At 41.7% G+C, this 21,498-nt stretch overlaps 1 protein-coding gene across 1 annotated transcript; it reads left to right on the forward strand.

Annotated features, from left to right (window-relative positions):
• The first annotated feature begins 91 nt into the window (after positions 1–91).
• On the forward strand, positions 92–9,118 carry asmtl (acetylserotonin O-methyltransferase-like). The gene is made up of 15 exons (XM_024000647.2): positions 92–126; positions 1,328–1,436; positions 1,679–1,810; positions 1,942–1,989; positions 2,083–2,147; positions 2,261–2,325; positions 2,522–2,630; positions 3,099–3,399; positions 3,582–3,821; positions 6,156–6,324; positions 6,475–6,659; positions 7,446–7,578; positions 7,799–7,939; positions 8,114–8,236; positions 8,862–9,118. The coding sequence occupies exons 2-15, from the start codon at positions 1,341–1,343 to the stop codon at positions 9,065–9,067; spliced, it is 2,013 nt and encodes a 670-aa protein (XP_023856415.1). The 5' UTR covers positions 92–126; positions 1,328–1,340; the 3' UTR covers positions 9,068–9,118.
• Positions 9,119–21,498: the final 12,380 nt, after the last annotated feature.

The raw sequence follows: 21,498 nt of genomic DNA on the forward strand, positions 1-21,498 counted from the left end.
TTTATGATGACACGCAAAAAGATGTCATAGGATTGGCTGAATCGCTCGATACTTCTTCCGCTCTGCTTGCGCATGCGTTGTCTCTTGTAGCGCAACAAGGAATTCATTCGTATGGAAGATCAGCAGGTAATGTTTTTTTCATTTAGCGGCCGTAGATTTCAAAGTGTKATTTATTGAATTACACTTAAAAGCAGCTTTGCCCAAGGTTGTATGCTGCATGTTGTAAACATTTCTTGAGGATTGAGATGTCGTAACTGAATAGCTGAACTTGCATGATCTGAGGAAGAGTTTCTCAAGCTAAGCAGTGAAATGTGCAACATGGTAACGTTAACGTTGCTTGTTTCCATGTCAATAATTACCACTGCTCCATACAAACACTAACCAGACCTTTCCCTTTTAAGTMGTCAACTAACTTCTAAGTCAGCTAACATAATAATTCGGTCTATTCATGGAATATTCTAGGATAGCCCAATAAAGGACTAAATGGAGCCTAACGTTACMCCGACCTTATTGTCCAGTGACCTTACATTTTCTTTTTAAATGGGAATTGGCTCCGGCAGCTAAAACACTTAATCTAAACTTGAATCGATTCTTAATTGCGGGATGCTTCTATAAACATAAAACGCTCTACATAATTTCACAAATGCAATAAAATAATTTCACAAATGTTAAATATACAGTTACTGTACACTATTTTAACACAGTTGCAGGAGTATTTTTCAGTGTCAACACATTTGTGGTGAATGTCTTCTGTTAACACACGTGTTCAGAGACGCAGTTAGCTAATTAGCACAGGTATGCTTCTGTCTTCCWTCTGTTTTCCGTAAACAAGTGCAGTAACATGGGAAAATGGTCGTGTGGGAACCTTAACCATAACCCTATAAAGGTGTGAAGTAATTTAACCTTTAGTTTAAAAAAAATGTATAGCTGATATGAAAGGTATGTTCCTTGTGTTTCCAAAACCGTACCGCATGCAATGTGTTTTAACGTTCAGAACGATCGTCGGGGCTCTCAAAAAAGCTACACCAGCCAGAAGATAATATTGCCAATAGGTGCGAAAGGTATTTAACGTCAATMAATAGGTTCATTCAAGGATAGCCCTTTGATCCATTGCCACAAATTCCACGTCAGTGTGTTTTTGATACAAGAGAACAATGAGGTGTAGCCTACAAAAGCATATTGACCTGAATACGTGCATTGTATGTAGGCAGTAAAGTGTGACCGCAAATGGTATGTACGCTACTTCAAGGCAAAGTCACAGGCATCTGACACCAAACAGTTGACAGAGACGAACTAGTAGCCTAATGTTTAACTTGTATATGCGCAGTGAGGAGGTCACCATGGTGTTGATGAATCCTGTCATTTCCAAGCTGACCGGTAAACTGGTCGTCCTGGCTAGTGCGTCTCCAAGGAGGCTGGAGATACTCACCAATGTGGTAAGACTGAGGCCTCCTTCCTTACCCTCTTCTTCTTTGATAGGATGAATAAGTGAAAGCAAGGTTTCACTATTGGACATTTGCAATCACCTATCCATGTCATGAAAGTTCAATGACTACTTCCGTTAAGGGAGTAAGAAAGCAAACTTTTTTAAAAAGCCTATTCAAACTGAGCCTCTGAGGTACAGTAATGACATGTAGTATCTGATGGTGACGATGCCTTGTTATTCCATTTGTCACAGGGTTTACGATTTGAGGTTGTCCCATCCTGGTTCAAGGAAACGTTAGACAAGAGGCTGTTCAAAATGCCCCATGAGTATGCTGTGGAGACTGCCAAGCAGAAGGCCCTGGAGGTGGCCAAGAGGATGCCATTTGTCAGTGAAGCCTTTGCTTACTGTTATTATTATTACAATATCATTACCATATTTGTCTGTTAATATTCTTACCTCACTGAAGAAAGTCAATACATACTTTTGAATGTCTGTGGTTTCTTAATTTGTTCTAGAAACACCTGAAAACTCCAGACATTGTGATTGGAGCAGACACTGTTGTTGTAAGCAAAGTCAGCTATATCAATGTCTTCTATCCTTCATATAATAGTGGTTATTATCTCCTTTACACTSTATTGGTTGTCTTCTTTTCTCAGACAGTGGATGGACTGATTCTTGAGAAGCCAGTGGACAAGCAAGATGCATACCGAATGCTTTCAAGGTTTTGAGAGAATTTTGCCTCTGGCTAATTCTGTGTACATTTAAAAAAAATAATAATAACAATAGGAAAACGTAGTTATCCCATTTCATCTTTGTTTTTGTGTTTCTGAACAGGTTGAGTGGTAAAGAACACAGTGTTTTTACCGGAGTGGCGATCATTCTCTGCCATGAGAAAGAAGGTATGCCTTAAACATAAAATGGGTAAAAGGGTAGGTTGGGAAGTTGTCTGCCTTAAAGTTGTACATGTTTATATCATTATATTCAATGGTTCCCTCTCTGATTCAGAGGGGTTGCCGTACTGTACTGTTAAATGGGAAGACACATTTCAGTTGAATGCATTCAGTTTTACAACTGACTAGGTCCCGTTCTTTCCAGGTGAAGAGATTGATTATCAAGTSATTGACTTCTATGAGGAGACTAAGGTGAAGTTTGCAGATCTGTCTGACGATTTACTCTGGGAGTACATCAATAGCGGAGAACCCATGTGAGTTTCACCTCTCTTCTTCTGTTTGCATTACTGGCTATGGTGTAATGCCAATAGATTTTTCTACGTTTAGAACCCAATCTCACCTCTCGCAGAGGCAATTGGGGTCACTTCACTGAATTCAAACCTTGTGAACCCATGGTTTTGTGGACTTTGATACAGCCAACCAGTCCATGTTTGCGTCACTTTAGATAAGGTATGGATTTTGTGTTATAATTTCAGCCTGAAAGAAATAAGTGAGGGTCAATGAGCCTTAGATCAATCATAGAAGCATGTTCTGCTGTGTGGTCTCGTATACCGTGGCCAGTTCTGACACTATGTGGCCCCTCTCTATCGCTCTCTGTCTCTGTGTGTCTCACTGTCTCTCAATTTGTGTGAGACATGTGTGTGTCTCTGTGTGTGTGTATGTTTCTCTGTTTGTGTGTGTGTGTGCATGCGTCTGGGTCTCTGTATGTGTGTGTGTGACAGGGACAAGGCTGGTGGCTATGGTATCCAGGCTCTGGGTGGTATGCTGGTGGAGTATGTACACGGAGACTTCCTGAATGTGGTGGGCTTCCCGCTCAACCAGTTCTGCAAGAAGCTGAGTCTCATCTTCAGCCCCCCAGGCAGCCTGAAACAAAACAGAACCCAGACCAGCCCCCAAGGCAGCCCTGTCGACACGGTCCCTCCAGCCGAGCCAGCCGCCAGCAGCCCCTCAGGCAGCCCAACCCATAACGGCCCTCCGGACAGCCAAGGACAAAACATCCCTTCAGCCAGTACAGCCCAAAATGTCAGTACACATGTCAATGCATTGAAATATGTATTTTGCCCTTAGCAATTATTGCAGAACACTTAATTTGTCATTTGTCAATGTTGGTGTTTTCAATTAATTGTTTTTAATGTGTTACATGGACAATAAAGTTTATTGAATTTAATCCATTTATAATTTATCCCATTCATCCATCCATCAAGGTGAAACAGGAGGAGAGTGGGTGTGGAGAGGGCGAGGTGCCCTGGACGTTGGTTAACAACCTGTCTAAGTGCTCTGAGAACGGGGAGGCTGAGCCCCAGGGCATCAGCGACCCTGCAGCACCAGACTTGACCAGCAGGGGCACCATGCAGATGCAGAATGTGAGGGAGCACGAGACGGAAGACATCAAGGAAAAGTTGAGCAAGATGATCGAGCTCATGGATGGATTTAAAGCCTCAAAGGTATCCTGTGGATGGATATGTATTTACAGATGAAGTCGGAAGTTTACATACACTTAGGTTGGAGTCATTAAAACTTGTTTTTCAAACACTCCACAAATTTCTTGTTAAAAAACTATAGTTTTGGCAAGTCGGTTAGGACATCTACTTTGCGCATGACACAAGTAATTATTCCAACAATTGTTTCCAAACAGATTATTTCACTTATAATTCACTGTATTCCAGTGGGTCAGAAGTTTACATGTACTAAGTTGACTGTGCCTTTAAAKAGCTTGGAAAATTCCAGAAAATGATGTCATGGCTTTAGAAGCTTCCGATAGGCTAATTTACATAATTTGAGTCTATTGGAGGTGTACCTGTGGATGTATTTCAAGGCCTACCTTCAAACTCAGTGCCTTTTTTGCTTGACATCATGGGAAAATCAAAAGAAATCAGCCAAGACTTCAGAAAAAAAAATTGTACACCTCCACAAGTCTGGTTCATCCTTGGGAGCAATTTCCAAATGCCTGAAGGTACCATGTTCATCTGTACAAACACTATGGGACCATGCAGCCGTTATACCGCTCAGGAAGGAGACGCATTCTGTCTCCTTTTTTATTTTTTTTATTTATTTAACCAGGTAGGCTAGTTGAGAACAAGTTCTCATTTGCAACTGCGACCTGGCCAAGATAAAGCATAGCAATTCAACACATACATCAACACAGAGTTACACATGGAATAAACAAAACATACAGTCAATAATACAGTAGAAAAAAAAGAAGAAAAAAAAGTATATATACAAAGTGCAAATGAGGTAAGATAAGGGAGTTAAGGCAATAAATAGGCCATGGTGGCGAAGTAATTACAATATACCAATTAAACACTGCAATGGTAAATGTGCAGAAGATGAATGTGCAAGTAGAGATACTGGGGTACAAAGGAGCAAGATAAATAAATAAATACAGTATGGGGATGAGGTAGATAGATGGGCTGTTTACAGATGGGCTATGTACAGGTGCAATGATCTGTGAGCTGCTCTGACAGCTGGTGCTTAAAGCTAGTGAGGGAGATATGAGTCTCTAGCTTCAGTGATTTTTGCAGTTCTCTCCTAGAGATGAACGTACTTTGGTGCGAAAAGTGCCAATCAGTCCCAGAACAACAGCAAAGGACCTTGTGAAGATGCTTGAGGAAACAGGTACAAAAGTATCTATATCCACAGTAAAACGGGTCCTATATTGACGTAACCTGAAAGGTCGCTTAGCAAGGAAGAAGCCYCTGCTCCAAAACCGCCATAAAAAAGCCAGACTACGGTTTGCAACTGCACATGGGGTCAAAGATTGTACTTTTTGGAGAAATGTCCTCTGGTCTGATGAAACAAAAATAGAACTGTTTGGCCATAATGGCCAACGTTTTGTTTGGAGGAAAAAGGGGGAACATCATCCCGACCGTGAAGCACGGGGGTGCCAGCATCATGTTGTGGGGGTGCTTTGCTGCAGGAGGGACTGGTGCACTTCACAAAATAGATGGCATCATGAGGAGGAAAATTACGTGGAAATATTTAAGCAACATTTCAAGACATCAGTCATGAAGTTAAAGCTTGGTCGCAAATGGGTCTTCCAAATGGACAATGACCCCAAGCATACTTCCAAAGTTGTGGCAAAATGGCATAAGGACAACAAAGGCAAGGTATTGGAGTAGCCATCACAAAGCCCTGACCTCAATCCCAAAAGCGTGTGCGAGCAAGGAGGCCTACAAACCTGGCTCAGTTACACAAGCTCTGTCAGGAGGAATGGGCCAAAATTCACCCAACTTATTGTGGGAAGCTTGTGGAAGGCTACACAAAATGCTTGACCCAAGTAAAATAATTTAAAGGCAATGCTACCAAATACTATTTGAGGGTATGTAAACTTCTGGCCCACTGGGAATGTGATGAAAGAAATAAAAGCAGAAATATATTATTCTCTCTACTATTATTCTGACATTTCACATTCTTAAAATAAAGTGGTGATCCTAACTTTCCTAAAACAAGGACTTTTTACTAGGATTAAATGTCAGGAATTGTGAAAAACTGAGTTTAAATGTATTTGGCTAAGGTGTAMGTAAACTTCCGTCTTCAACTGTATATACTATCACAAAACATTGAGTTCCTTGCTGTTATGTTTTAGTTTTCCATACATCTAGGTTTTATGTTGTTTATGTATTCATGTTCAAGCTGAGGTTGCATGAAGTTTAATTTTAGGCTTATTAATCAAACTACTTTTGCTTGAGGTAGGTTAAACATGATTTGGAGTTTTCTATTGCTCCTCTTTGTTCTCTAGTCTCGCATTGATCGTTTTTCCCTATTGTTTTGTATCCTAGGTGTTGTTCACAGCATCCAAGCTGCGTGTGTTTGACGTGTTAAGGAGCAGTAAGACAGGGGAGCTGCAGGCTGAGGATGTGGCCCAGGGGATCAAAGCATCTTTGAAGGGGACCGAACGCCTGCTGGAGGCCTGCGTCTCTCTGGGACTCCTGCAAAGAACGGGAAAAGGTATACTTCTCACATTGTCTCCCTCTATAATTTGTTTTCTTCTGTTAGACATATTCTTTCTTTTTTCCGAGACATTGTTCATGGCGTCTAAGCTGTGTGTGTCAAGGAGTGATTTATGACATGCCTCCTGACATGCCAATTTCTCCCTAGAGTACGCAAACACAGCGATGTCCAGGCATTTCCTGCTGTCGGACGGTCCCCTCTCTCTGCAGGGGTACATCCAGCACTGTAACGAACTSGTGTGGCCTCTCTTCACCCACCTGGAGACTGCTGTGAGGGAGGGGACCAACCAGCACGAGAAGGCCTTCGGGAAAACCTCTGATAACTTTTTCCAGGTAATAACAATCAAGTTTCATGTCACATTCCAGTTACCTTGGTAATTATTCAGCAGATCAGTCTTGTTCCTGGAGAGCCACAGTACGGCAGCTTTTTGTTCAAGCTTAGCAGAATCAGCTAGTCAAGGTGTGGGAGACGTGTTGATTATTCTATCCAGTTAACACCAGATAGAATGGTTTTGTATTATTGTTTATAAGTAAACAATTGAATATACAAACATTAAGAACACCTACTCCTTCCATGACATAGACTGACCAGGTGAATCCAGGTYAAAGCTATGATCCCTTATTGATGTCATTTATTGAATCCACTTCKATCCTTGTAGATGAAGGGGAGGAGACAGTTTAAAGAATGATTTTTAAGCCTTGAGACATGGATTGTGTATGTGTGCCATCAGAGGGTGAATGGGCAAGACAAAATATTTAAGTGTCTTTGAATGGGGTATGGAGGTAGGGGGTCGGGTGCTCCGGTTTGGGTCAAGAACTGTAACGCTGCTGGGATTTTCACGCTCAACAGTTTCCTGTGTATATCAAGAATGGTCCACCACCCAAAGGACATCCAGCCAACTGTGGGAAGCATTGGAGTCAACATGGGCCAGCATCCCTGTGGAATGCTTTCAACACCTTGTAGAGTCCATGKCCTGGCGTATTGAGGCTGTTCTGAGGGCAAAAGGGGGTGCAACTCAATATTAGGAAASTGTTCCTAATGTTTTGTATTCTAACTGTAGAACTGAGTATTGGAGTGGTAACTGTTTTTGTTTTCGTCCTTGTTGTTCATTGTTATAGGATGCCTACTACAGCAGACATGAAGTGAAGCTGCGATTCATGAAGGCCATGCACAGCATCGCAAAGGTTTCTGGTAGAGACGTGGCGACGGCCTTTGACCTCTCCAAGTATAAGACGGCCTGCGACTTGGGCGGTGAGGTCATAGTAACCTAAACCTCAATTCCATTTAAAATGGCCATCACATTGTATTGCTACAATATTGTAGTAAAATCTCAAATGGCCCTTCCATTATTATCTTCATTGTGATTTACATTACAAAGCCTCTGGCTAGAAGTATGCTCTTAAATAGAGAATCGYGTGTAGCCCATCAGAATCAATCCATACCAATCATCAGTGTTTTACCTATCACCTAGGATGCACTGGGGCCATGGCGTATGAGTTTGCCAAAGCACACCCGGGGTTGTCTGTGACCATGTTCGACTTACCCGAAGTCATTGAGATGAGCGGTCACTTCCGGCCACATGACGCAGATGACAGAGTATCTTTTGTAGCAGGTTTGTTTAATGACTTACAGAGGGTGGAATGGATTTTAGAATACTGTTGTCATCATGGGTAATGTGTTCTGTGGATGCACAATAGCATTTAGCGCCATTTTGATCATGAATTTGTTTTCTGTCAGGGTACATGTCAAATGTAATGAATGTTTTTTATTTTTTATGTCTGAACAGGAGATTTCTTCAAAGATGAGCTTCCCAAGGCAGACGTATACATCCTGGCAAGAATTCTCCACGACTGGTCGGATGAGAAAGTACACATCTTGCTGAGTAAAATTGCGAAAGCATGCAATCCTGGTAAGAGTGAAAAACAATATATTATTTTTGGATTCTGATTTCTGACCCTGATAAGGATAATGATTCACACATTGGCTAGACATTTTTTGTGTATCTTGTGTAAAGAGTTAGCCTGGTCCTATGCTGTATGTGCCAAAGATTGATAATAACAACCATCATGTCAAAGTAAACTTTGAGTCACGCGATGATATGTTCTGTTATGTTGCCCACCCACCAAAGTGTGTAAAAAGCATAAGTTTATTAGGCAGATTAAATAAGTTCTAATGAACTTGAATGAACACAGAGGAGTTGGCTCAAGCCTAAACGGAATGAACCACAAGGTTATAATAACAACGTAGTGTTTTAACAGTGTGCAAGTTGCATGTTAAACTCTTCAAATCAAAAGTGAGAAGCAGAGGGCACACATCATAGACTAGCCTAGGTACCTGACTGTTTCTGCTTTTTAAGAAATACTGTATTATTGCCTTATTAAAAAAATTGACTAGTCCAAATTATGTGTATCATAGTTCAAAATGCCTTTATTGCATATTATGAATGTGACTTTCACATGCTAATGTAAATACTGATTGTATACACAACGTTAAATATGTATGCGTACATCCTGTGTACGCCATATCCGTCCCAGGCTGCTGCGTGCTGGTGAGTGAGATCTTTTTGGATGAGGACAGGAAGGGGCCGAGCAGAGGCCTGCTTCAGGCCCTCAGTATGACKGAGGGGAGACAAAGGAGCGCCTCCGAATACAGCCTCCTACTGAAGAGCCACGGCTTCACCTCAGTGCAAATCAAACACACACACAACCTCCTGGATGCCATCCTGTGTGTRACTGAGTGACTTGGAGACAAACCTTGAAACCAATAAAGAAAATAAATCAATGAAATACCTGCCCAGTCTAGAATCAAACTCTTTCCCCAACCACTAGACACTGAGGCCCTGTTTAAATACTAAAGGTTCACTGATCTGACATGACGCAGGGATGGGTGATTGCAAACTGTGCTTACAGCCATCCTGTCATGTCAGATCAACGATTACTTCAAGAAAGGTAGGAAGGAAGGACTCTTTTTAGAAGTATTCAAACAGGGCCTCACTCCATATTACTTTTACCCATCCATTTCTTGTTGATCTTRAAATGGGTCAGGAAGTGTTAGGGAAATGGGGCTAGGGGTTTATTTTGGATGATAGWTTCTGTGACTGCGGAGCCGCCACCTCCCTTGGCTGTGAGACATGTTACCATTCCCCACAATGACCAAGACAGTTTAATTTGACTTTTAATTCATTATAAAAATGGACCACAGTGTTGTGAATTTCAATGGACCACAGTGAAGGCATTTCTTTCAACCACTGCAATATAGACTCTAGCAGAGGTATGTCTATGCAGCTGACTTTGATCTCACAGTAATCCTTGAAGTCTCTGTCAWTAAGCCAGCCTGGTCACCCMTGATATAAGTCAGTATTCGATGTCCATCCATTTCTGAGGAKGTAGGGAGATGACGTGGAAACCGGCCACTGGTGGCAACAGTGAGTGCCGTTACCTTCAAGTAGGTTTTGGTTTTGCTAGGGCAGGGTTACCCAAACTCGGTCCTCGGGACCCCAAGGGGTGCATGTTTAGTTTTTTGCCCTAGCACTACAAAGCTGACTCAAATAATAAACTAATCATCAAGCTTTGATCATTTTAATCTGCTGTCCCGAGGACCGAGTTTGGGAAACGCTGTACTAAGGGTGTTGGGGATGATGGATGAGCGTAAGCCTATCCCGAACCTTAACCATTTGGAGATAATGCCTGAACTTAACCATAACAATTCAGAGTTAATGCCTAAACTTAACCTTAATCACTTCAAAATGTGATGGTTGGAACAACTAAATTTGARGTTTGAGAAACATGGATTAACTTCTAATTCTGAGACTGAGAACTGGTAGCATAAAACTGTCATGACAGAAAAGACAACCAACATTGTTTAACTGACCACTTTCCCAACATTGTGAGACTTTTGAGACCACCGCAACACTTCGTTGTTTGCCGTTTGACAATTTTCCTGTCTGAATTGTTTCAATAATGAAATAAATATTTTGTCAGAAATAATTCAGCTGTTGTGTTTTTTTTCTCTCTCTGTGTACACTATTTGTCACCATGTGTTTGCAGTATTTCTGCTTTGGCGGGGCTTGTCTGAAATCTGATTTGTCCCCGTGTTTTGAATAACAATGTTGTAATGTTAACATTTCATGTAATGTTAATGCAACTGTGTAGAGCAGTGGTCACCTAATCCTGGTCTCAGAAAGCTATGGTGTGCAGGATTTTACTCCAGCCCAGCACTGTCACACCTGATTAAACTAAGATGAGCTAAGACAAGCTAAACACCTTCTTCACCCGGTTTGAGGAAAACCCAGTGCCACCAACGCGGCCRGCTACCAAGGACTGTGGACTCTCCTTCTCCGTGACCGACGTGAGTAAGACATTTAAGCGTGTTAACCTTCGCAAGGCTACCGGCCCAGACGGCACCCCTAGCCACATCCTCAGAGCATGGGCAGACCAGCTGGCTAGTGTGTTGACGGACATATTCAATCTCTCCCTATCACAGTCTGCTGTCCCCACGTGCTACAAGATGCCCACCATTGTTCCTGTACCCAAGAAAGCAAAGGTAACTGAACTAAATGACTATCGCCCCCTAGAACTCACTTCTGTCATCATGAAGTGCTTTGAGAGACTAGTCAAGGATCATATCACCTCCACCTTACCTGTCACCCTAAACCCACTTCAATTTGCTTACCGCACCAATAGATCCACAGACGATGCAATCGCCGTCACACTGCACATTGCCCTATCTCATCTGGACAAGAGGAATACCTATATAAGAATGCTGTTCATTGACTATAGCTCAGCATTCAACACCATAGTACCCTCCAAGCTCATCATTAAGCTCGAGGCCCTGGGTCTGAACCCCGCCCTGTGCAACTGGGTCTTGACTTCCTGACGGGCTGCCCCCAGGTGGTGAAGGTAGGAAACAACACTTCCACTTCGTTGATCCTCAACACTGGGGCCCTGTGTGTGCTCAGCCCCACTCCTGTACTCCCTGTTCACTCATGACTGTGTGGCCACGCACGCCTCCAACTCAATCATCAATTTGCAGATGACACAACAGTGGTAGGTTTGATTACCAACAATGGCGAAACAGCCTACAGGGAGGAGGTGAGGGCTCGAAGTGTGGTGCCAGGAAAATAATCTCACTCAATGTCAACAGAACAAAGAAGATGATTGTGGACTGCAGGAAGCAGCAGAGGGAGCACCCCCCCCCCCCCCCCCACCATCCACATCGACAGGACCACAGTGGAGAAGGTGGACAGCTTGAAGTTCCTCGGCATACACATCACTGACAAACTGAAATGGTTCACCCACACAGACAGTGTGGTGAAGAAGGCACAATAGCGCTTCTTCAACCTCAGGAGGCTGAAGAAATTTAGCTTGGTGCCTTAAAAACCCTCACAAACTTTTACAGATGCGCAATTGAGAGTACCCTGCCGGGCTGTATCACTGCCAGGTATGGCAACTGCACTGCCCTTAACCGCAGGGCTTTCCAGAGGGTGGTGRGGACCGCAACCACCCGAGCCACTGCCTGTTCACCCCGCTATCATCCAGAAGGTGAGGTCATTACAGGTGCATCAAAGCTGGCACGAGAGACTGAAAAACAGCTTCTATCTCAAGGCCATCAGACTGTTAAACAGCCATCACTAGCACATTAGAGGCTGCTGCCTATCTACATAGACCCGAAATCACTGGCCACTTTAATAAATGGAATACTAGTCACTTTAATAATGTTTACATATTTTGCATTACTCCTCTCATATGTATATACTGTATCTTAGTCTATGCTGCTCTGACATTGCTAATCCATATATTTATATATTCTTAATTCCATTCCTTTACTTAGATTTGTGTGTATTGGGTATATGTGAAATTGTTAGATATTGCTGCACTGCCGGAGCTAGAAATGCAAGCATTTCGCTACACCCGCAATAACATCTGCTAAACACTTGTATGTGACCAATACAATTAGATTTGATATGAGATAGGTCTTGATGATAGGTTTATTGATTGAAACTTTCATTTCACTGTTGAGGTGGAAAGCCTGCACGATGAACAGGTTGGTTTCTGGATAAAGTGATAAAGTACCCAGTCAAGCTCTAAAAAACGGCCTTGTGTTTCGGACCAGAAGGTGCTTTGATCATAGCAGAGAGAGACCATGGTGGGTGGAACCTACACGGATCTCCAGTATCTCAACATGCTGTTCTAGACTGAAGGGGAGGAGAGGGACAGGACCCGATACTTACACCTTCTGTATGGACTAGGGTTTAGGAGCGCATGCATGCAGAGCAGCAGAAACCAACCTTTCATGGATGCCATGATAATGCTTAAATTGTGAAATCAAAGTTTCTATGGATTTTTTTGTTTGTTTCATCAAAACAGATATTTGAATACATGTACACTGAACAGCAATATAGCCGCAACATGGAACAATTTTAAAGATTTTACAGAGTTACAGTTCCTATAAGGAAATCTGTCAATTGCAATACATCCATTAGGCCGTAATCTATGGATAGCACATGAATGGGAATACAGATAGCTTCAAAAAATGTAGGGCCGTGGATCAGTGTCAGATGTGACCACCATTTGCCTCATGCAGCGTGACTCACCTTTGCATAGAGTTGATCAGGCTGTTGATTGTGGCCTGTGGAATGTCGACCCACTCCTCTTCAATGGCAGTGCGAGGTTGCTGAATATTGGCAGGAACTGGAACCCGCTGTCATACACGTCGATCCAGAGCATCCCAAACTTTCACAATGGGTGACATGTCTGGTGAGTGTGCAGGCCATGAAAGAACTGGGACTTTTTCAGCTTCCAGGAATTGTGTACAGATCCTTGCGAATACCACAACAAAGGGCCACAGGATCTTGTCACGGTATTTCTGTGCATTTAAATTGCCATCGATAAAATGCAATTGTGCTCATTGTCCGTAGCTTATGCCTGCCCATACCATAACCCCACCGCCACCATGGGGCACTCTGTTTACAACGTTGACATCAGCAAACCATTCGCCCACACAATGCCATACACGCGGTCTATCATCTGCCTGGTACAGTTCAAACCGGCATTCATCCATGAAGAGCACACTTCTCCAGCGTGCCAGTGGCAATCGAAGGTGAGCATTTGCCCACTGAAGTCGGTTACAATGCCGAACTGCAGTCTGTTCAAAACTTCATGCAGATGAGCTTCCTGGCGGCGGTTTCTGACAGTTTGTGCAGAAATTATTTGGTTGTGCAAACCCACAGTTTTATCAGCTGTCCGGGTGGCTGGTCGCAGACGACCCCGCATGTAAGAAGTGTAGATCCTGGGCTGGCWTGGTTGCAGAGGGTCTACGATTGTGAGGCCGGTTGGAATTATTGCCAAATTCTCTAAAAACGCCGGAGGCGGCTTATGATAGAGAAATTAACATTCAATTATCTGGCAACAGTTCTGATGGACATTCTTGCAGTCATCATGCCAATTGAGTTGTGTGACAAAACTGCACATTTTAGTGTGGCCTTTTATTGTACCTAGCACGGGCTGTTTAATCAGCTTCTTGATATGCCACACCTGTCAGGTGGATGGATTATCTTGGCAAAGGAGAAATGCTCACTAACAGGGATGTAACCAAATTTGTGCACAAAATCTGAGCGAAATAAGCTTTTTGTGCCTTTAGAACATTGTGCCTATAGGGATATTTTATTTCAGCTCATGAAACATGGGACCCACACTTTAGATGTTGCGTTTATATTTTTGMTCAGTGTGTATGTGTGTGTATATATATATACAGTACCAGTCAACAGTTTGGACACACCAACTCATTCCGAGGTTTTTCATTATTTTGACTATTTTCTACATTGTAGAAAAGAGGTGTGCCTTGTTGTTAAAAGTTKATTTGTGGAATTTGTTTCCTTATTGCGTCTGGTATACAGAAGCTAGCCCTATTTGGTAAAAGACAAAGACCGTATTATGTCAAGAACAACTCCAATAAGCAAAGAGAAATGACAGTCCATCATTACTTTAAGACATGAAGGTAAGTCAATCCAGAAAATGTCAAGGGCTTTGAACGTTTCTTCAAGTGCTGTAGCAAAAACCATCAGGCGCTATGATGAAACTGGCTCTCATGAGGACCGCCACAAGAATGGAAGACCCAGAGTTACCTCTGCWGCATAGGATAAGTTCCAGCCTCAGAATTTGCAGCCCAAATAAATGCTTCAGAGTTCAAGTAAAAGACACATCTCAACATCTACTGTTCAGAGGAGACTGCATGAATTAGGCCTTCATGAACAAATTGCTGCAAAGAAAACACTACTAAAGGACACCAATAATAAGAAGAGACTTGCTTGAGCCAAGAAACATGAGCAATGGACATTAGATCGGTGGAAATCTGTCCTTTGGTCTGATGAGTCCAAATTTGAGATTTTTGTTTCCAACCGCCGTGTTTTTTTGAGACGCAGAGTCTGTGAACGAATGATCTCCACATGTGTGGTTCCCACCGTGAAGCATGGAGGAGGAGGTGTGAAGGTGAGGGGGTGCTTTTCTGGTGACACTGTTCAATGGTATTTATATGTTTAAATTAAGGATTAGAATATTCCACCCTGAAACCATATAATTGTTTGAAAATGATTAGAATCATAATATTATTATTAATGATGTGTGTAGTTTTAGTCAGTAAAATTATAATAAATTATGTGTGTAGTTTTAGTCAGAATTAGGGTAAAACAATATATCTGTACATTATGTCTTTATAGTATCTTAAACACAGACTGTATGAGCAAAATTCGGTGCCGAACTTGGCTAGGGGACACAGAGATTTGCGAGAGGGCAGGGAGTACTTCTCACGGTCGCCCTAATCTTTGTCGGCTGGGTAGTGATACAGTATGTGTGTAGAATACCTACTGTTCGTGTGTATGTATGTGCGTATGATATCTACTGTTTGTGTGGAAGTATGTGCGCCGCTATAAAATGGATGTCTTTGTATTGTGGACTTRAGAACGTTCTCGTGAATAAACATTTGACTATTGTAGGCTGGGCCTCTGTCTGTTTTCATTTCAACCAGTATCTTACAAATTCTGGGTTGCAGACTGAGTAGTACATTGAAGTTCAGTTTATGAACATTGAGAACATAATTCTCTTAACACACTGTCAGTGATTTATTTAGAATTCAAGGCACACTTAACCAGCATGGTTACCACAGCATTCTGCAGTGATACTCAATCCCATCTGATTTGCACTTAGTGGGACTATCATTTGTTTTTTAACAGGACAATGACCCAACACACCTCCAGGCTGTGTAAGGGCTATTTGACCAAGAGGAGAGTGATGGAGTGCTGCATCAGATGACCTGGCCTCCACAATCACCCGACCTCAACCCAATTGAGATCATTTGGGATGAGTTGGACCACAGAGTGAAGGAAATGCAGCCAACAAGTGACAGCATATGTGGGAACTCCTTCAAGACTGTTGGAAAAGCATTCCAGGTGAAGCTGGTTGAGAGAATGCCAAGTGTGCAAAACTGCCATCAAGGCAAAGGGTGGCTACTCTGAAGAACKTAAAATATAAAATGTATTTTGATTTGTTTACCACGTTTTGGTTACTACATGATTCCATATGTGTTATTTCATAGCTTCGATTTCTTCACTATTATTCGACAATGTATAAAATAGTGCAAATAAAGAAAATCTCTTGAATGAGTAGGCGTGTCCAAACTTTTGACTGGTACTGTATATGGGCTTACTTCTGTGTGGACTTTTATGACATTTCACACTTTATTTTCTGATATTTACTATACCAAGTATGGGATCCCAAAGGTATATAGACCCATGTAGCTGTTTTGTTGCTGAGTAGTGAGGCATTTAGTGCACCCCATATTTTACCCACACGAGGGCAGTGTTGGCCAATAAACAGCAACGTGGATATTTTAGAGTTAAAGTGACGCTACACCAATATACAGTATGTCTTCACCAATATAGTGCTATTTTTCTCTGTGCAAAAAATGTAAACCTCAAAAGGAACTACAGGAGCAAATTCTTATGGTTAACAGTAAATCATTTGTATCCCTTTTTGTGGTATCCAATTGGTAGTTACAGTCTTGTCCCATCGCTGCAGCTCCCGTACGGACTCGGGAGAGGCGAAGGTCGAGAGCTGTGCGTCCTCGGAAACACAACCCAGCCAAGCCGCACTGCTTCTTGACACAATGCCCGCTTTACCCGGAAACCAGCTGAACCAAAGTGTCAGAGGAAACGCGGTACACCTGGCGACCGTGTCAGCATGCATGCGCCTGGCCCGCCACAGGAGTTGCTAGAGCGAGATGGGACAAGGACATCCCTGCCGGCCAAACCCTCCCCTAACCCGGGTGACTCTGGGCCAGTTGTGTGCCATCTCCCGGTTGCAGCCAGCTGCGACAGAGCCTTTTATTTCTTTATTTAATTTAACTAGCCATGTCAGTTAAGAACAAATTCTTATTTACAATGACGGCCTACACCAGCCAATCCTGGACGACACTGGACCAATTGTGCGCCGCCCTATGGGACTCCCAATCACAGCCAGTTGTGATACAGTCTGGATTTGAACCAGGGTGTCTGTAGTGACGCCTCAAGCACTAAGATGCTGTGCCTTAGACCGCTGCGCCACTCTGGAGCCTGGACTCAAAAAAATCTACATTTTGAGATTGTCTGTCTACTCCRATTTTGTTTAATTGTTGTCCAACTAAGAAATTGCTATTCTGAAAGAAAGTCTATGCTGTAGAGTTATATTATGTCTTACTATATTGTGCTATTTTTCAGAGTTGACAGAACTATCAATTCAAATAAATGTGTGATAATAAATTATCGTAAAAATTGTTGATCAAGTACAGTATCACTGCTATTCATGTGTGCTTTTAGACAATCAATTTGTTAATTGTCTAATTCTTTAAAATGGAACAAAAAGGCACCTACAGTTGAAGTCGGAAGTTTACATACACCTTAGCCAAATACATTTAAACTCAGTTTTTCACAATTCCTGACATTTAATCCTTGTAAAAATCCCCTGTCTTACATCAGTTACGATCACCACTTTATTTTAAGAATGTGAAATGTCAGAATAATAGTAGAGAGAATGATTTATTTCAGCTTTTATTTCTTTCATCACATTCCCAGTGGGTCAGAAGTTTACATACACTCAATTAGTATTTGGTAGCGTTGCCTTTAACATTTTTAACTTGTTTAACTCAAATGTTTTGTGTGGCCTTCCACAAGCTTCCCACAATAAGTTGGGTGAATTTTGGCCCATTCCTCCTGACAGAGCTGGTGTAACCGAGTCAGGTTAGTAGTCCTCCTTGCTCGCACACGCTTTTTCAGTTCTGCCCACAAATCTTCTATAGGATTGATATCAGGGCTTTGTGATGGCCACTCCAATAGCTTGACCCTGTTGTCCTTAAGCCATTTTACCACAACTTTGGAAGTATGCTTGGGGTCATTGTTGATTTGGAAGTGTCACGATCGTCTTGACTTTGAATGGAGGACCAAAACGCAGCGTGTGAAAAATAAGACATCTTCTTTTAATGAAGGAAAAAACAAACACTTACAAAATGAACAAAACAACCYATCGTGAAGCTAAGAAGAACTAAGTGCACACATGCAACATAGAACATCGACAATTACCCACAAACACCTAAAGCCTATGGCTGCCTTAAATATGGCTCCCAATCAGAGACAACAATAACCAGCTGTCTCTGATTGAGAACCAAATCAGGCAACCATAGACTTTCCTAAACACCTACACTGAACACAACCCCATACATACTACAAAKCCCCCTAAACAATACACACACCCTAAACTAGACAAACACACAAACATCCCCCATGTCACACCCTGACCTAACTAAACTAATCAAGAAAATATATATAACAAAGGCCAAGGTGTGACAGGAAGACCCATTTGCGACCAAGCTTTAACTTCTTGACTGATGTCTTGAGATGTTGCTTCAATATATTCACATAATTATCCTCCCTCATGAAGTCATCTATTTTGTGAAGTGCACCAGTCCTTCCTGCAGCAAAGCACCCGCACAACATGATGCAGCCACCCCCGTGCTTCACAGTTGGGATGGTGTTCTTCGGCTTGCAAGCATCCCCCTTTTTCCTTCAAACATAACGATGGTCATTATGGCCAAACAGTTCTATTTTTGTTTCATCAGATCAGGGGACATTTCTCCAAAAAGTACAATATTTGACCCCATGTGCAGTTGCAAACCGTAGTCTGCCTTTTTTATGGCGGCTTTGGAGCAGTGGCTTCTTCCTTGCTGAGCGGCTTTTCAGGTTATGTCGATATATAGGACTCGTTTTACTGTGGATATAGATACTTTTGTACCCGTTTCCTCCAGCATCTTCACAAGGTCCTTTGCTGTTGTTCTGGGATTGATTTGCACTTTTTGCACCAAAGTACGTTAATCTCTAGGAGACAGAACGCTTTTCCTTCCTGAGCAGTATGACGGCTTTATGGTCCCATGGTGTTTATACTTGCGTTTTATTGTTTGTACAAATGAACGTGGCATTTGAAAATTGCTTCCAAGGATGAACCAGACTTGTGGAGGTCTACTTTTCTTTTTCTGAGGTCTTGGCTGATTTATTTTGTTTTTCCCGCAATGTCAAGCAAATAGGCACTGAGTTTGAAGGTAGACCTTGAAATACATTCACAGGTACACCTCTAATTGATTTAAATGATGTGAATTAGCCTATCAGAAGCTTCTAAAGCCATTACATAATTTTCTGGAATTTTCCAAGCTGTTTAAAGGCACAGTCAACTTAATGTATGTAAACTTCTGACCCACTGGAATTGTGATACAGTGAATTATAAGTGGAATAATCTGTCTGTAAACAATTGTTGGAAAAATTACTTGTGTCATGCACAAAGTAGATGTCCTAACCGACTTTCCAAAACTATTGATTGTTAACAAGAAATTTGTGGAGTGGTTGAAAACGAGTTTTAATGACTCCAACCTAAGTGTATGTAAACTTCTGAATTCAACTGTAAATAATTACTGACTAGACCACTACTTCAGCAAACAATGAGTATAAGTGAGATGATAACTAGCTCCTCAACATTTAATTTGCACAATTGTTCAAATTAGGAAGAGTTTAATTAATTTGTTTCAAAGATAGAAGAAAAAATAACAGGAGTGCTTCTACCAGTTTGAAATAACAATGGAGACTTGCTGAAGTCTTGTTAATGTGTATCTCTCAGGTTGGACAGAGGAGGAATATTGAGGGAAAGAACTGTATGTGTGGACCGTGTGATCATAAACGTATATCGGCAGGTTTAAGGGGACAGAGGACCATTTTCACAACCTGCCTGGATCCTGTCTGCCACCAAAGATAATGTATCAACTTTCGACAAGAATTACATGTTTTATAATAATAACTAATAAGACAAAATGTCTGAAACATGCCAAGATTTGTAATTAGTGACATTTTCTTTGTGAACAATTAGATTTTATTCATTTTTATTTCACCTTTTTTTAACCAGATAGGCCAGTTGAGAACAAGTTTTCATTTACAACTGCGACCTGGACAAGATAAAGCAAAGCAGTGCGACAAAAACAACAGCACGGAGTTACACATGGAGTAAACAAACATACAGTCAATAACACAATAGAAAAATCTATACAGTGTGTGCAAATAAAGTAAATAATTATGTTCCATGTACAGTATCACAACTTAATTTGTGTAAAACGCTCAGAGCCCTTCTCAATTCACTCACTCACTCACCCACTCATTCACTCACCCACTCATTCACTCACCCATGTAGGATGGAATATGTGAAAAATAGAACAGAGTAAATGGAGAGAATTGAGTGTTCATTTTGATATTATCTCATTAGATAACATTGTATTTGGAAAACCTCATCATAGTCAAACAGACAACTGGAGATTTCCTCTCTTACCTTTCCTTAAAGATGATGTCAGTTAGTCAGACCTACAGTAGGGGAGGGGACTTTCCGTTTCTTTCCATGCTGAAATGGTTGGAGACGGGCCTTCATCTGACCCACTGAGGGCCCCTTTCTTGTTATTTTGGATCTCTCACGGGGGCAATCTCAGCTAGCAGCAAGGACCGACTTGGTATCATCTCCACTCATTCACACACACACAACACACACACACACACACACACACCACACACACACACACACACCACACACACACACACACACACACACACACACACACCACACACACACACACACACACACACACACACACACACAACACAGCAACATGTTCACGTGACTTCAACATACAGAGCTTGCATGTTGTGGTGGAGAGAAGTGTGTGTGTGTTAGGTGTGTTTTGATTTACAGTGCCTTCAGAAAGTATTCACACCCCTTGACTTTTTCAACATTTTGTTGGATTACAAAGTTTGACTAAAATGGATTTGTCATTTTTTTGTCAGCAATCTACACACAATACCATGTCATGTGAAAGTGGAAGAAAAATTCTAACATTTGTCAAAATGTTATGAAAAATAAAACACTAATATATCTTCATTAGTTAAGTATTCAACACCCCTGAGTCAGTACATTTTAGAATCACCCTTGGCAGCGATAACAGCTGTGAGTCTTTGTGGGTAAGTCTGTAAGAGCTTTCCCAAACTTGGATTGTGCAACATTCGGCCATCATTATTTTCAAAACCAACCCTTTTCAGGTCTTGCCATAGATTTTCAAGCAGATTTAAGTCAAAACTGTAACAGGAACATTCACTGTGTTCTTGGTAAGCAACTCAAGTGTAGATTTGGCTTGTGTTTTAGGTTATTGTCCTGCTGGATGGTGAATTAATCTCCCATTGTCTGGCGGAAAGCAAACTGTACCAGGTTTTCCTCTAGGATTTTGCCTGTGCTCAGCTCCATTCCATTTCTTTTTATCCTGAAAAACTCCCCAATCCTTAAGGATTACAAGCATACCCATAACATGATTTAGCCACCACTATGCTTGAAAATATGGAGAGTGGTATTCAGTATTGTGTTGTATTGGATTTGCCCCCAAACATAACACTTTCTATTTAGGACAAAAAGAGAATTGCTTTGCCATATGTTTTGCGGTATTACTTTAGTGCCTTGTTGCAAACAGAGTGCATGTTTTTATTCTGTACATGTTTTGGAATATTTTTATTCTGTGCATGCTTCCTTCTTTTCAATTATGTTAGTATTGTGGAGTAACTACAATGTTGTTGAT

Source organism: Salvelinus sp. IW2-2015, linkage group LG2, assembly GCF_002910315.2.
Source record: "Salvelinus sp. IW2-2015 linkage group LG2, ASM291031v2, whole genome shotgun sequence".
NCBI lineage: Eukaryota > Metazoa > Chordata > Actinopteri > Salmoniformes > Salmonidae > Salvelinus > Salvelinus sp. IW2-2015.